At 38.3% G+C, this 15,932-nt stretch overlaps 1 protein-coding gene across 1 annotated transcript; it reads right to left on the reverse strand.

Moving 5' to 3' along the window:
• Positions 1–411: 411 nt before the first annotated feature.
• Positions 412–10,705, reverse strand: LOC21402385 (conserved oligomeric Golgi complex subunit 5). Its single transcript, XM_024174687.1, is given in 5 exon segments — positions 412–673; positions 754–1,851; positions 2,286–2,759; positions 9,452–9,786; positions 9,789–10,705. Coding segments are annotated over 4 exon segments (2,538 nt in total). The 5' UTR covers positions 10,579–10,705; the 3' UTR covers positions 412–673; positions 754–912.
• Positions 10,706–15,932: the final 5,227 nt, after the last annotated feature.

The following is a 15,932-nucleotide window of genomic DNA, read 5'->3' on the forward strand; positions in this document are numbered from 1 at the left end:
TCAATTTTTGATCTCATCAAATGTATACCTTCAAATTAGATTTAATATACAAATCTATGCCTTATCTCGGTCAATAATTGAATTTGACCTTTAAAATGACTAAACTATCCTGAAAAAAGGGCAAAAAAACACTAAAACTTTCTAATATTAAGATAATTAACAATTAATAACACACAAAAAAAATCCATTTGAATGGTAATTTACATATTTTAAAGGTTAAAATTGTGAGTTTAAAGTTTTTTCCTTTTTCTATGTTTTTATTTAAGGGTATTTTAGGTATTTTAAAAGTTAAAATCGTTGATTGACTGTGAAAATGTATAAATTTTGGTATTAAATCTAATTTGAAGGTATATATTTAATGAGATAAAAAATTAAAGATATAGTTTTTAAATAAATTCAAAACACAAGGTATAAAAAAGTAAATATCCCATTTAAAATCGAGGGGAAGAACAGATAGTGATGTGTAAGTAATTTACATCAAAATTAAGCATCTCTACATACTACAAGTAAAAGGGTGGTGACAATAAGAATTAATGAATAATACAAAAGCGCAAAATTAACAGGTTCTTTGTAGGATGCAGTAAAAGGGGTTGTAAACCGGCAGACTTTATTAACAGCCAACCACTTTTGTTCAAACGCACCAAGAAGTTGTATATTAGTATGAACCAAGGACCTGATAAGATAACAAAAGGTAATTTCAGCTTCAAAAAATATTTCAATATTGAATAACTGATTTTGACATAGCTTACGTACCTCAAAGCTGTCGGTAGAACTCGCGCAATTTTTATTTTTATTTTTTCCTTTTTATATGACTATCTGCTACTATCTCACCCAAAAAAATCTTCCGCAAAGTAGCAAAACCTGAAATTGGCTTGGCAGAGTCACACTTCCACAGTGCCATTATACCAGCCATCAATGCTTTTGGGAAGCTGGAGTATTCTCCGTCAAGGATGATCCCAACTGAAGCATAAGAGGATACACAGGACTAAACTCCTTGTCTCCTCTGGCCCTCCCTCTCGAAGCATAATCATCCAGAGTTGCTTTTATACCCTTCCAAATCTGATCCTCCCCTTGAGAATCTAACCACAATGAATATTGCAGAGGTGTGAGTTTGTTCCTCTGAAGTGGCGACTGCAATTCGTCAGGCCCCCGGGTGTAGAGATGGTGAAGTATGATACTTGGTGGCAGGTCTTGAAGAAGAGGAGAAGCTGCCAGTTGAGATGATTCCAAGAAGATGAGAGGCCGAAATGCACGAAGGGCTCTGTATGGTGCACCAAGTTGTTCTACAGGGAACAAACTTTGGCCAACAGCTAATTCAAGCTCAGCCATATCCCTAGCCATCCTAAGCTTGCCTGATTCTGAAAGTGGTCTAACAAGTGAAGCATGTCTGATAAAGAATATAAGAACCCTCGAAGCCATACTCCTAACAAGCCTAGTGCAAATGTTTTCTGCCCCAGTATTGGTAGTATTTGTCGAGGGCAACAACCTAGACAGGAATTCACTACGGAAGTGAAGAATACATTTCTGCAGCTCGTCCATGTAAGATGATGCATTGTTATCCATTGCAGCATCCAAGCCAAGTGTACCAAACTTTTGGTCATGAATTTGCAAGATGCAAGACTCAAGGCGGTCAAGCATAGCTTGGAACAAAGATGTCACTGAATCACAGGCAACCCCATATATTGCACCTAACGAGGGAGACAATACATCTGCAGCAATAGTAGGTAGTCCCGTAAGCATAGATGATACGCGTGCGTGAATTTCTTGCAAATGCTGACATAATGCAAAGTTCTTGAGTTGTGCTGGAGTTGCAGGACCACTAACTTGGCACGCTTCGGGACCAGTAGATATCTGCCATTAGGATATATTAGAGTTTGAACCAAGTCCAAACGTTTTTACACATACACTCTCAGAAGAATATGTATTAATCCTATAGGAGGGCATATGACCAACACCAAAAGAACTAATCTCTCCCTCAACGTTCAGTCCTCATACCCACAATTTAGTCATAAATGCAAAATTATAATGAATCTCTAGGCAAAAACATGAAATTAAATACTGTGACGTCAATCTTGACATTAGTTCTTTTATAAGTTATTAAACGCAACCCAATGCCCTTGGCCCCTTGGACTTCTTGGATACTAGATAAAAAGACAAGGATTAGAGTTCTTTACACATGTTTATAAAATTCATCTTCAACATAGTATTAGACATGATTGAATCAAAATACTTTTAACGTAGATAAAATAATTGCCTTTTATCTTTGTCTAAGAGAACTAAGTTACCTGGTATTCAGCTCGTTCAGCGAGAAGAAGCAAAACCTTGCCAATTTCACGCAAGACCAGAAGTGTCAAGCGTCCATCCAACTGCACAGCTTCAATCTCGTCCTGAATTCTTGATACAATTCTTGAGATTTGTTCTTTGGAGGGAACACTTCCACGGCTAGACACAGGGAATATTGAATTCACAAGATCTGAAAGGCGACCCAAGCAGAGAGCCAAGAATGCTGTCAGGAATATTTCAACAGCTGCAATCATTTTATCTTTCCCCTCTGATCTAATAGCTGGTAAAACCCCTTTGACATCTGTGTCTCGTGAAATTCTTTCAAGAAGATTCTCTATCATAGTATATAGCTTTGGATAACCCATGGTAAAAATCTCTTTGACAAAGCTTGAAGCATTGAAAACAGACTTCATTTGGTTGGCAAACGCCTTGACAATGGCTTCCCAGACTCGATCAGTTAACATGGCACCACCTTCCTAAGCAAGTACAAATCGATGTGAGCAAAGGAAAGTAACTCCTAAATGGAAGACGAATAACATTAACTAACTCAGACAAATTACCACTATTTGCAATGACATACTAACAGCTGATATAATGTAAATTTGCAATGACAACTAAAGAGTTCAATTCAAGTGGAAATGGTACCACAACTCACGCATGATAAAATCATTGAATTTTTTTTTTTTCCGGCAACTCATCTATGGACGGAAGTTGCTTTAGTTAACAAAAGGGGAAATGGCAATTCATCTCATCCTTCAGAAACGACATGCCCAATTACAGTCATGTAGTAAGCAACTCAATTGCCTTCAAACCTGCAAGCCCTAACCACATATAATAACTTCCTCCCCAACTAAAACAAGCCTCTAGTGCTCTACCCTTCAAGTCTTGCGTAATAACAAACACAACAAAGATCAACAAACTCATGGTATATGTTGGGAGGTAGCTCGGCGGCACATTCCGAGCACGTGGGAAATTCTCATCTGAGCTTGTTTCCTCCCAAGTTCCGACCCGTGAACAAGTGCTGAACAAGTCCCTGGTTCTAGGAGACGTGCTCGGCGTAGCTTTCGGACCAATCTGGTGAAAGGGCAAGGAGGGCACCAATATAAGGCATCAAGTAAGTCCATGCGTCCTCAGCTTATGCTCGGACTAGACATTTGAAAGAATACACACAAGACGCCAAACAAGATCGTACTTGCCAAGATGAAGCAATTGCCACCGTAGGATGGATATGGAACAAGAATCGTTGATTAGCGACACCTGTCATACCATCTGACAAAGGCGTACAACCATATGCGGAATACTCAACGGGTGTGGGCCATACCTAGACCCAACACCAAACTATAATTACCTCATGGTCATTTATTGAAGTAAGGACAATTCTCCTATCCAACTCCTGTCACACCATTTATTGCTCCCCATAAGCTTGGTTAACTTGAGTGTCGGAGTGTATTTGGCAAGCACCACGCTGGTGTCGCTCTGACTTCAGAGCTTCTGTTGAAATACGTTCCTCAGCCTTTTTAGGAAAGTAGTTTATATTTAAGATTCTGGTATTATACCAGATCTTTTCCATTCTTTATTATTTCCTATTTTAGAGGAAGATTTTCCTCTTTATTAGGTTTCCGTTTCTTTTCCTTGTTTTATGTAGTGTACAGCTAGGGCATCTGTATATATGTGTAATTCCTGGAATGGTATGAGAATGAATACAGAAATTCATACGTTTCCTCAGAGAATTCTTCATGGTATTAGAGCGTAAAATTCTCTGAAGATCTGTAGCATTCTCATGACAAAATATAGTATGGCTTCAAGCCAATCTTCTGACGTCACCTCCAAAACAGAAGGCGCACCACCGGCAGCGAGCAATCCTGGAGGATCTGACGGATTATCTTTAACCATCACCAGTCATAAACTCAATGGAGACAACTACCTACAGTGGTCCCAATCCATGATGATGTATATCTGCGGCAAAGGAAAGGATGAATATCTCACAGGGGAGATCGAAATTCCTAAAAAAACTGATCCCCGATTCAAGGCCTGGAAGACAGAAAATCATATGGTCATGTCCTGGCTTATAAACTCGATGAACAACGAAATAGGGGAGAATTTCCTTCTTTACCAGACAGCTAAGGACATATGGGATGCAGCGAAGGTGTCCTATTGAAGTTCTGAAAATACCTTAGAACTATTTGAAATTGAGGGCAAACTTCATGATCTCAGGCAAGGCGATCTCTCAGTCTCTCCGTCTCTCAGTATTATAACGCCCTCACCCGGTACTGGCAGCAGCTAGATATGTTGGAAAGCCATAATTGGAAGTGTCCTGAAGATGCACTCCAGTATAAGAAGATTGTGGACCAGAAACGTACGTTTAAATTTCTGCTTGGGCTCAATAAAAATCTTGATGAGGTTCGTGGAAGAGTAATGGGAACGAAACCTCTTCCATTGGTCCACGAAGCCTTCTCGGAAGTCCGGCATGAGGAAAGCAGGAAAAAGCTAATGATGGGATCTAATTCAAATGGCGATACAAGCACTGAAGGTTCTGCCCTCGCAATTCGAGGATTTAGTGATAATCAAATCACTCGAGAAACTGGGGATGGAACTGCCTTTGTTGTGCGTGGAGTACCTCCGAACATTAATAACAATTCCAATAGTCGACAGAGACAAGGACGACCATGGTGCGATCACTGCAGAAAACCGGGGCATCAAAGGGAGACGTGTTGGAAAATTCATGGCAAACCATCTGACCAGAAGCCACCCCACTCTGGCCACGAGAAAGAAGGACGGGCTAATTCTGCAACAACTTCAGATGACCATCACAACGCTACAGAATCCAACCCATTTACGAAGGAACAGCTCAAAGTCCTCCAAGAGCTCTTCTCAAAAGCCGGTTCTACCTCAGGAACGAGTGTGCTAGCCCATAAAGGTAAACACTTAAATGCCCTTACAGTAAATACAGGACAGACAAGGCCATGGATTATTGACTCTGGAGCATCAGATCATATGTCAGGAGATGCTAACATTTTTTCTGAGTATAGGCTATGTGATAAAGACTCAACTATCCATATAGCATATGGATCTTTGTCTAAGGTGGCAGGAAGTGGCTCAGTTTGGGTTACGAAGGACCTCGTGTTAAAATCTGTGCTTCATGTCCCTAATTTAGATTGCAATTTACTGTCAATAAGTAAATTGACCCGAGACCATAATTGTGTTGCTAAATTTTGTCACAACTTGTGTGAATTTCAGGTATTGGATTCGGGGAAGATGATTGGCAATGCTGAAGAGGACTTTGGACTCTTATCTTCTCAAGGGTGCTACTCTTCCAACAGGACAAGTCCAAAATACAAGTTGTATTTCTTTTCAGCATCAGTCTAATTCAAGTGTCAATAAAGATAGTGAAATAATGTTATGGCACTATCGCCTTGGTCATCCGAATTTTTTGTGTCTTGAAAAGTTATTTCCTTCATTATTCAATAATAAAAATTCAAAATCTTTTAGTTGTGGAATCTGTCAACTTGCCAAACACACTAGAACTTCCTTTCCCAGGTTGTCATACACACCATCTCATCCATTTGCCATGATCCATAGTGATGTTTGGGGTCCATCTAGGGTAAAGAATATAACAGGAGCTAGATGGTTTGTATCTTTTGTAGATGATCACACAAGACTTACTTGGATATTCCTGATGAAAGAAAAATCTGAGGTTAGCGAAATCTTCCAAAATTTCAATGCAATGATACAAACCCAATTTCAGACAAAAATCCAAGTTCTTAAAACTGACAATGCCAAAGATTACTTCAAATCTATCCTAGGCACCTACCTACTGAAAGAGGGTATTGTTCACCTAAGCTCTTATGTTGATACACCCCAACAAAACGAGATCGCAGAAAGGAAAAATAGACACTTGCTAGAGGTTGCACGTTCACTTATGTTCTCCACACATGTACCAAAACAATTTTGGGGGGAAGCAGTCCTTACAGCCACATATCTCATCAATAGAATGCCTTCTAGGATCTTAAAATTCCAAACACCTTGCCAAGTCCTCAAAAAGATCTTCCCAACCACTAAAATCATTTACTCATTACCAACCAGGATATTTGGGTGCTCGGTTTTTGTTCACATCCATGCCCAACACCGTAGCAAATTAGATCCTAAATCCATAAAATGTATATTTCTGGGGTATTCTTCACATCAAAAAGGATATAAGTGCTACTCACCAGTCACAAGGAAGATATACAATTCCATGGATGTAACATTCTTTGAACATCAATCCTTTTATCCCAAATTCGATATTCAGGGGGAGAGGGTGAGTGAACATCAGATTTGGAACTTTGTTGAACCTTTAGACAATAGTAAGTTGAACCCTGACCCCGTGGTGACATTGCAACCTTCTTCTCAATCTGAAACTATTGATCATGGCAGTTCCCAGAGTCCACCAAGTCCTAACCAACAATCATTTTCTCATCAAAAGAGCAATCAGTCCGAGAGTCAAAATTCACCACCTTCACAAGACAATACCAATCTTCAATCTGGCCAAAGTCCCATTCAAAGTATGTTTCCACAACTTGCGATCAAGGATCTTCGTGTCTATGCCAGGAAGATGGGGCCCGGAAAGGATATAGAGCACTCAGTTCCGCTTCAGTCCAGTCAAGAATTTGAACTGAATACAATTTCTTCATAAATTCACCCAAGTAATAGTTCCCCTGACCCTTGTCCCACTGGTCCTATGGTTGATGATCTAGATCTCCCAATTGCACACCGAAAGGGAGTTAGAAACTGTACTTAGCACTCAATCTCTAGATTTGTGTCATATGAAGGACTATCAAAGTCCTATCAAGCCTTTCTCTCTACTCTTGACAGCGTGCAGGTTCCAGGTTCTATTCAGGAAGCCCTTAAACATCCAGAGCGGAGAAAGGCCGTGAATGAAGAAGTCAATGCCTTAGAAAAGAATGGCACTTGGATAATCTCAGAGCTTCCTCCAGGAAAGAAACCAGTAGGCTGTAAGTGGATTTTTACAGTCAAACATAAAACTGATGGGAGCATTGAGAGATTTAAGGCTTGCTTGGTTGCCAAGGGGTTCACTCAAGTCTTATGGGATAGATTACCAGGAGATTTTTGCTCCAATGGCTAAACTCAACACTATTCGAGTACTCATTTCTCTAGTAGCAAACCAAGACTGGCCTCTACACCAATTGGATGTGAAAAATGCTTTTCTGAATGGTGACTTGGATGAAGAAGTATACATGGAGATTCCTCCGGGGCTAGGAAAACTGTCTGATAGCAACAAGGTGTGCAAACTTCGAAAATCTCTATGTGGCCTGAAACAATCCCCTCGTGCCTGGTTTGGTAGATTTACAAAGTCCTTAATCAGTAACGGGTACACTCAATGCCAGTCAGGTCATACGTTGTTTGTGAAGTTTTCCCAAGACAAGAAAATTGCCATTCTCATTGTTTATGTGGATGACATCATACTGACTGGAGATTATGAGAAGAAGAATTACTGAACTTGAAGAAGTACTTGGCCAGGGAGTTTGAGATCAAGGACCTTGGTTATCTGAGATATTTTCTTGGGATCGAAGTGGCTCGGTCAAAACAAGGAATATTTATCTCTCAGAGGAAATATATCTTGGATCTACTAAAAGAGACTGGCATGCTTTGGTGTAAACCTGCTGACACACCCACGGATCCAACCAAGAAGATAGGGACAGAAGAAGGGAGTGCTCCAGTGGACAGGGGGAGATATCAAAGACTTGTTGGTCGCCTAATTTACCTTTCTCATACTCGGCCAGACATTGGTTTTTCTGTCAGTGTTGTTAGCCAATGATTGTTGTTTAAGAAGAATTCCAACAGAGAAGTTGAAGTTTTCTCAGATGCTGACTGGGCAGGAAATTTACTAGACAGACGATCTACATCTGGTTATTGCTCCTATGTGTGGGGAAATCTTGTAACATGGATGGAGAAGCAAGAAACAATCTGTGGTCTCAAGGAGTAGTGTAGAAGCAGAATTTCGAGCCCTTGCACTTGGAATTTGTGAAGGTATGTGGATAAGGAGATTACTTGACGAGTTAAAAGTAAGCAAACAGGGGTCTATCAAGATGTGACAATCAAGCTACCATAAGTATTGCCAAGAATCTCGTTCATCATGATAGGACAAAACATATTGAGATAGATCGTCATTTCATTACAGAGAAGATTAAGAATGAAGTTGTGCAGCTAATTTATGTTCCTACATGGTCTCAAATTGCAGATATTCTTACAAAGGCTCTTCCAAGAATCAACTTTGAGGAACTAAGCAGCAAGTTGGGAATGTTCAACATATACAACCCAACTTGAGGGGGAGTGTTGAAATACGTTCCTCAGCCTTTTTAGAAAAGTAGTTTATATTTAAGATTCTGGTATTATACCAGATCTTTTCTATTCTTTATTGTTTCCTATTTTAGAGGAAGATTTTCCTCTTTATTAGGTTTCCGTTTCTTTTCCTTGTTTTATGGAGTGTACAGCTAGGGCATCTATATATATATATATATATGTATATATATGTGTGTGTGTGTAATTCCTGGAATGGTAAGAGAATGAATACAGAAATTCATACGTTTCCTCAGAGAATTCTTCAGCTTCCTTTCTCATTCTCGTGCAGGACATAATTCCCGAGCCCGAGCATATGGCGTAGCACCAACCAAGTGAATACTAAGACAGGAGTCCGAGCACCGTGCTCCCCAGCACGTGGTGTTGAGTCAGCTCAGACATCAACAGCATAAAACTCAAAATTCTCATTCATTCCTACCTAATTAGCTTTCCTCTATGTTTGGAAAAACAACAATAGATTTTTGGTTGAAAATTAATAGAACCACCCCCATTCATCAGCACCAAAATTATAAACATCTCTGACCATTCCATCTCGTATCCAGCTTCAATCTCAAAAGACCTCCCTTGCAAAGTTGGCATGCAAAAATCCTCACCCCAATCCCACTCCATGATATCTCAAGAAAGACACGGAACAGGCTCAACCCCAAAAATACCTCAACATTTCAAACAATCAAACTAAAGGTTTCCCAAGTATCATTTGTCTTTAATTTCATTTCCATTAATTTGTAAGCAACATAGCATAAAAACAACTAAACAAGCACACAAAAACACCAAAAACCAAAATGTACCTCAAAATTCCAATTCCACCCACCTGAATAACCTCGTCAAGAAGCAGCACATGAGTAAATGGATCACGCTTCTTCGACAAAACCCTCTGCAAGTGCCAAACCGCGACCAATACCGAATGCAACTTATCCATACATCCCGCCATTCGTTGCCATAGCGCCTCCCTCGCCTTAGCTCCGCCTCCAATCTGCGGCGTCCCACTCCCCCTAATCCCTCCCGGACCGAAACCTCCGCCGCCTCCCGCCGACGCGGAGATTGCCTTCATATCCAATGCCGCACTCACACTCTTCAATCCAACGCTCTTGTACTTCTCGATCATCTGCTCCACTGTCGCTCTCAATTCTCCCATATTGTAGAAACCTGCAAGCAAGTCCCGACCTCGGCCTGGTTCAAACCCTCCATTCCTCTACTCAGCACCTTCATCGCCTCGCTCCTCAGCTTGTCCCCGGTCTCCCTCACCCAAGCGAGCTCCTCGTCGACGACGTCAATTCCTCCGAGATCGTACTCGTCGTTCAGCGTCAAGATCTCGCAGTGCAGCTGCGCGGCCTTGGCGAGGTCGAGCTTGTGCGGATCACTGGCAGAGGAGGAGATGAGATCTCGGAGCTTCTTGGAGAGGCGGAGGGCACGGATCGAGTGCTGGAGGAGCTCCGTGGTGCGGTGGAGGTTGGAGAGCTGTACGGTCTGCGTTTGGATGGATTTCAAGGGATCGGAGAGCTCGGATCGGACGCGGCGGAGGGAGGATTGGAGGGAGGAGACTGCGGATCGGACAGTGGCGAGGGCGTGACCGGCGTGCTGGAGGGAGGAGAGCTGGGAAAGGAGCTCGTCGTGGCGGGAGAGGACTTCAGAGCGGAGCTGAGACTCGAGGAGGCGGATGGCGTTGTGGAGCTTCTCGGCGGTGGAGGCCGGAGAGCCGGAGGAGAGCGCGGCAGAGGAGAAGGAGCTGGAGGAGAAGTCCGGGGAGAGAAAGGCCGAGAAAATTGGGTGCGATGCGAAGGAGTCGAGAGGCGATATGGAAGCGGCGGTTGTAGTGGTGGTTGTGGCGGCGGAGGCGGATTTGAAGGTGGAGAGGCGTTGGAGAGGGGAGGAGGAAGAGGTCGGAGAGGATGATGGGGGTAGCGGAGATCTCTGCAATGGTATCGCCGGCGACGCCATTGGAGAGTTTGTGAAGCGTCGGGTTGACGGTGTTGATTTTTGGAGGTTTGGAACTTTGGACGTTACTCGGGCATACGAGAACAGACGACTATTTGCCTAGATGGCTAAAACCATGAGTTTGGACTTCTGCAATTACTAGAGAAACAGAAAGAAAAAAAACAAAAAAAAAAACAAAAAAGAGAGGCGTCGTTTTAGGGTCGGAAATTACCGTGCATAAACGACAAAAGACAAAATATCATAAATCATAAATAATTAAATATATACAAGAACAAGATGTACAGCTCATTTGTTTTATGTATTTATTTTTATTCTGAATTATGATTCATAATTTTTTATAGTATTTTTTTTTATAAAAAATACACATAAAATAAGAATAATTCTAAATCATAATTCTGAATACACGAACTAAATATAAACTACAGTTTCCAAGCTTAGACGACAATAATATCAAAGAAAGAAGCTTATACGACAATATATATGTATATATATTTTGCTGTCATAGGTAGGACTTAATGCAAATGTCGTTTTTTTTTGTTGATGTTTGGAATTTTTTTATCTCAGAACAGGTTTTCTTATTTTCTATGATTGAAGTTTCTATCTTTCGTCTCAATATCTCGTCTTATAGCCAGACTGCCAAAGGATAGAGTTTTCTGTGATTTACACAAGTATAGGGAAGAACAAATTTTATTTTTAAAATCGCCATCTCCTCAAAACAAAGCAATGCAGCTCGTTTGTAAACAAAATTTGACATTTTTTTTCTTCATCTTTAAATGCTAAATCCTAGTACTTCTATATACAAATATGCAATAAATGTTTTGATTTTTCATAATTTTATAATTATAATGAATTAATTTTTAACTGATATATTCAATTTAGCATGGTACGATCATGTTAAATCCTTGTCTTCTAGTGATCCACTGTCATGTCTTATTTTTCCTCCTTGCTATTCACCTCTGATATGTTTCTAGCTTTTATTTTTTCAGTTTTACTTCTGTTTTTGAATTCGTTTTAGCTTTCGTTTTGTAATCTCTGAGGACTTATTCTCCTATCTCTATATTGGTTGTATTCAATGTAAAATATTTCTCTCGAAATTCAACCCACGAAATTGTTCTCAAGCTTCAAACTCAAAGAACTCAAAGAACCCCACAACTTCAATCTCAAAGAGATTGAAGAGCTGAAGGATCTTGGTTTGTGAGGGTTCGAGATATTTGGTAAACTGACAGTGTTTTGAGCTCCATTGCTGCATATTTTGCTCACTTGGGCCATTTGTTACCCTCTTTCTCTCTCTCCAAGAGGGTTTACCAACCAAACTCTCTTAGCAGAATTCTTTTCGTTTGGGCAAAAATGTACAAATTTTCAAAACTAGGGAACAAAATGAGAAAAAAGAAAAATAGGGAACGAAGATGGTGAATTTTTTTCAATAAAATAGAGAATTATCTGATTAGGAGGGTATAAGCGTAATTGTACTTTCAATTCTCACTAAATAAGTGACACGTGGCAATTCCGTCACTTATTGTAACAGAAAGGGAAAACTTGTTAACGAAACAAAGTTCAAGAGGAACGGATGTTACGTTCTGAAATTCATGGGGTAAAGTGTTACAAAGATCGTAGTTCAGGAGAATTTTTAAAATTAATCCCAAAAAAAATTAAAAATTAACCCTTCAAAATTAATGTGAAATGTTGCTTTAAGTATTACTTTTTTTGCTTTTAATTTATTTAAATCGATATATTTAAATAAAAGGACAGTTATATTAAGAGAAATAACAAAAATGTGACTATTATAAAGAGTAGTTTTCAATCCGTTTGGAACGCCGGATAAATGGGAGGACTGAGATTACACTACGGCATGTTTACTTTGCATCAAAGGAAAAGGAGAAGTAAGGAGTGATTCCCTTTTCCATCTAATACTGTGCTTACTTATAAAATTAGTAATGAAGATTTAGTGAGCTCCACACAATATAGGAAATGAGAAATGAGAATACCAATCATTGCACCTCTTAGTATTGATTCATTGTCAAATGAATGAATGCTAAATTTACTTATATACCCTTAATGAATTTCTATATAATCAATGATTATTTAATTGTGTAAAAGGACTTTTTAGTGATTACATTCATAAAATCGATATTCCTAATTTTAGTTAACATAAGAAAGGGAATGAGTTTGTTTCCAATTATACCATCTAATAGTCAAGTAATCATATGAAATATAATGAATATAGGGTCAGTTTGGGATTACTGTGTTGTTGAAAATTATTGTTGTTGCGTGTTGTTAGTAATAAATTGTTGTGGCAAGAAGCATATAAGTATTTGGTAAATATTTTTACAAAACTATTGTACATACCATACGTAAAAATATAGGTGTTTGGTAAAATGTGTGTAAAATTGTTGTGGTGGTGCGTAATGACGAAAATATACATATTTTAGCACATATTTATAGTTATTTCATTTCTTTTTATGGTTCATATTCAAAATATAAAAATATAATTTTAATTAATTAATTAAAATATTTTTAAAAAATATATATTTTTATTGATAGGAAAAATTTATTCATCAATTAAATTTCTTATTTTCGATAATTACTAAAAATATTTGAATAAAATTTAACATAGTATACTTGTTAAAGATTTTCAATTGTAAATAACTTTTTTAAAAATATATATTTTTTAATTTGTTATTGAAATAGTAAAATAGGTAGATTGAGAATTAAGTTTTATTATTAAGGTTATTTTCATAAATTTGGACAATGACAGCATAAGTTGTTGTGTAAAAACAACCTCTGACATGCTTATCAAATTTTGTGGTGGGTTTTGAATTGGAAGGTTTAAACTTAAGGTTCATACCATGAATATTTGAACTATGTGCAGTTTGAACCTTCGGCCGAAACTAAAAGGAGAGGTGGTTTTAGTTTTTGGGATTCAGTTTGTTTAAAGCATCACATCAAGATTCAAAAATTGAATTTGTTTAAAACCAAAGAATGGTTTTGTTGGGCCGAGTTCAAACCACTTTAGTTATGGGGTAATTTTTAAGAATTCCCCTTAAATGGAGTCCTATTTTATTTCTACCCCTTAACATTACCTATATATTTTTACCTTTTAAATTAGAATTAGCCAAATGGTAAAGTTTTTTAAAATATGTACTTTTAATAAATCAGGTACTTAAAAAGGTATAATCTATAATTTTATCTTAGTTTCTATTCACACCTCCTTCTAATTACACACCCCTCAAACTTTTTAAAGGATTAAAATTACTTTTTACATACCTCTATTATTCTAGAATTAACCTTAACAATATTAAGAAAGATTAATTTTTGACCACTTTATTTTTCTCTTCACACCCACTATTTTATTTTAATTTTTTATTTAATAAATAAAGAAAAACGGAAAATAAACAATTTTAAAAGTAAAAATTGAAAACAAAACAACTCAAATATAATGAATTAGTTAAATAAAATGACAAAATAATTTTTCATAAAAAAGGCAATATAATTATCTTATATCAAGGATCATAAAAGATAAAATGGTTAAAAAAAGAAAAATGCAAAACTTGTTAATTAGCATATGAGCGTAGGAAAAAATAATGAAAAAAAAAACGCAATTAATTGCCTAGCTTTATTAAAAAAAGAAAAAAAAAAGAGGAAAAAAATGATTAAGGATTAGTAATAAAAAACAGAGTGATTGGAAAAAAAAAAAGATATAAAAAAGGAACAAAAAATTGTAAATAAATACATTCACAAAAAAAAAAAAAAACTTAACATACTTTTATGAAATATTTTTTAAATAATCATTGAAACGTGAAAATTAAAGTTTGATTATGAATCATAAAATCATAAAAGTTCAAAATTTAGGGATAAATTATGTGGGTTGTGCGGAGAAAAAAATAATACCATTATTTTCTTTTTTATAATATAATTAATTATGTAATTAAGTCTATTATTGTTCTTTTTGTCATTTTATGTGAGGGTTTTTTAAAATAAAAAATTATAGTTATAAAGAGAGTATGGAGAGAAAATATTAAAGTGTGAATAGAATCACTTTTACTTTTTGCAAATAAAAATTGATTCGAACCACTGTGAAAATTCCCAAACGGAGTTCAACTTCGAATTCGCTAAACAATTTGCTTCTTTCCTAAATTTCTTATGTTGAATATTATGGCTAGCATGCTTTTACTTTCAATTATGTCCCAAATTTCTTGTTTTACTTGCATAATAAATGACATATGGCTTCTTTATCTTTCCTTTGTCCTAACACAACACTAACAATATAGCCACTCGCATCACACATTATTTCAAAAGGTAAAGAGCAATCAAGAGATTTCATGATAGGAGCATAAATGAGCTTGTTTTTAAGCTTTCCAAAAACATTTGCCATTTAAAAGGTCTAGATATTGCACAAAATTTTTGATGAATCTGCTACAAAAGCCTGCATGTCCTAAAAATGAACTCATGTCCTTTACAGTCTTTGGTGTTGGCAAGTTGGAAATTAACTCAATTTTTGACTTGTCTACCTCAATTCCTTTTGACCAAACAATGTGACCCAGTACGATACCTTTCGTGACCATGAAATGACATTTTTTTGAGTTAAGAACAAGATTCTTTTCTTCACACCTATTAAGACTTTTTTCAAATTGGATAAGCAGTCATCAAATAAATCACCAAAAACAGAAAAATTATCCATGAAAACTTCAAGAAAACGTCCAACCATGTCACTGAAAATTCTAAGCATGCATATTTGAAATGTAGTTGGTGCATTACATAATCCAAAAGGCATCCTTCGATACACAAAAGTGCCAAAGGGACATGTAAAAGTGGGTTTCTCTTGATCCTCAAGTGCAATTGAATTTTGGTTATACCCATACCCATCTAGAAAACAATAAAATTCATCACCTGCAACTCTTTTTAAGATTTGATCCATAAAAGGTAAAGAGAAATGATTTTCCTAGCCACTGAGTCAAGTTTCATATAATCAATGCACATGCGCCAACCCCGGGGCTGTCCCAAGGCTATGCCGGGGTTGTCGTGGGGTTATCCCGGGGCTGTCCCGGGGCTATACAAGGGCTGTACCGGGGCAATCCCGGGGCTGACCTGGGGCTGTCCCGGGGCTGTACCGGGGCTGCCCCAGGGCTGTCCCAGGGCAGTCCTGGGGCTGTCCCGAGGCCGCCCCGGGGCTATACCGGGATTGTCGCAGGGATACCCCGGGGCTGTCCCGGAGCTATCCCGGGGCTTTACCGGGGCTGTCTCGGGGCTGTCCCGGGGCTGTCCAGCGCCTGTATCGAGGCTGTACTGGGGCTGCCCCGGGGCTGTACCGGGGCTGCCCCGGGGCTGTCCCGGTGCTGACTTGGGGCTGCCCCGGGGCT

This window comes from Morus notabilis, unplaced genomic scaffold (genome assembly GCF_000414095.1).
Source record: "Morus notabilis unplaced genomic scaffold, ASM41409v2 Scaffold151, whole genome shotgun sequence".
Taxonomy (NCBI): domain Eukaryota; kingdom Viridiplantae; phylum Streptophyta; class Magnoliopsida; order Rosales; family Moraceae; genus Morus; species Morus notabilis.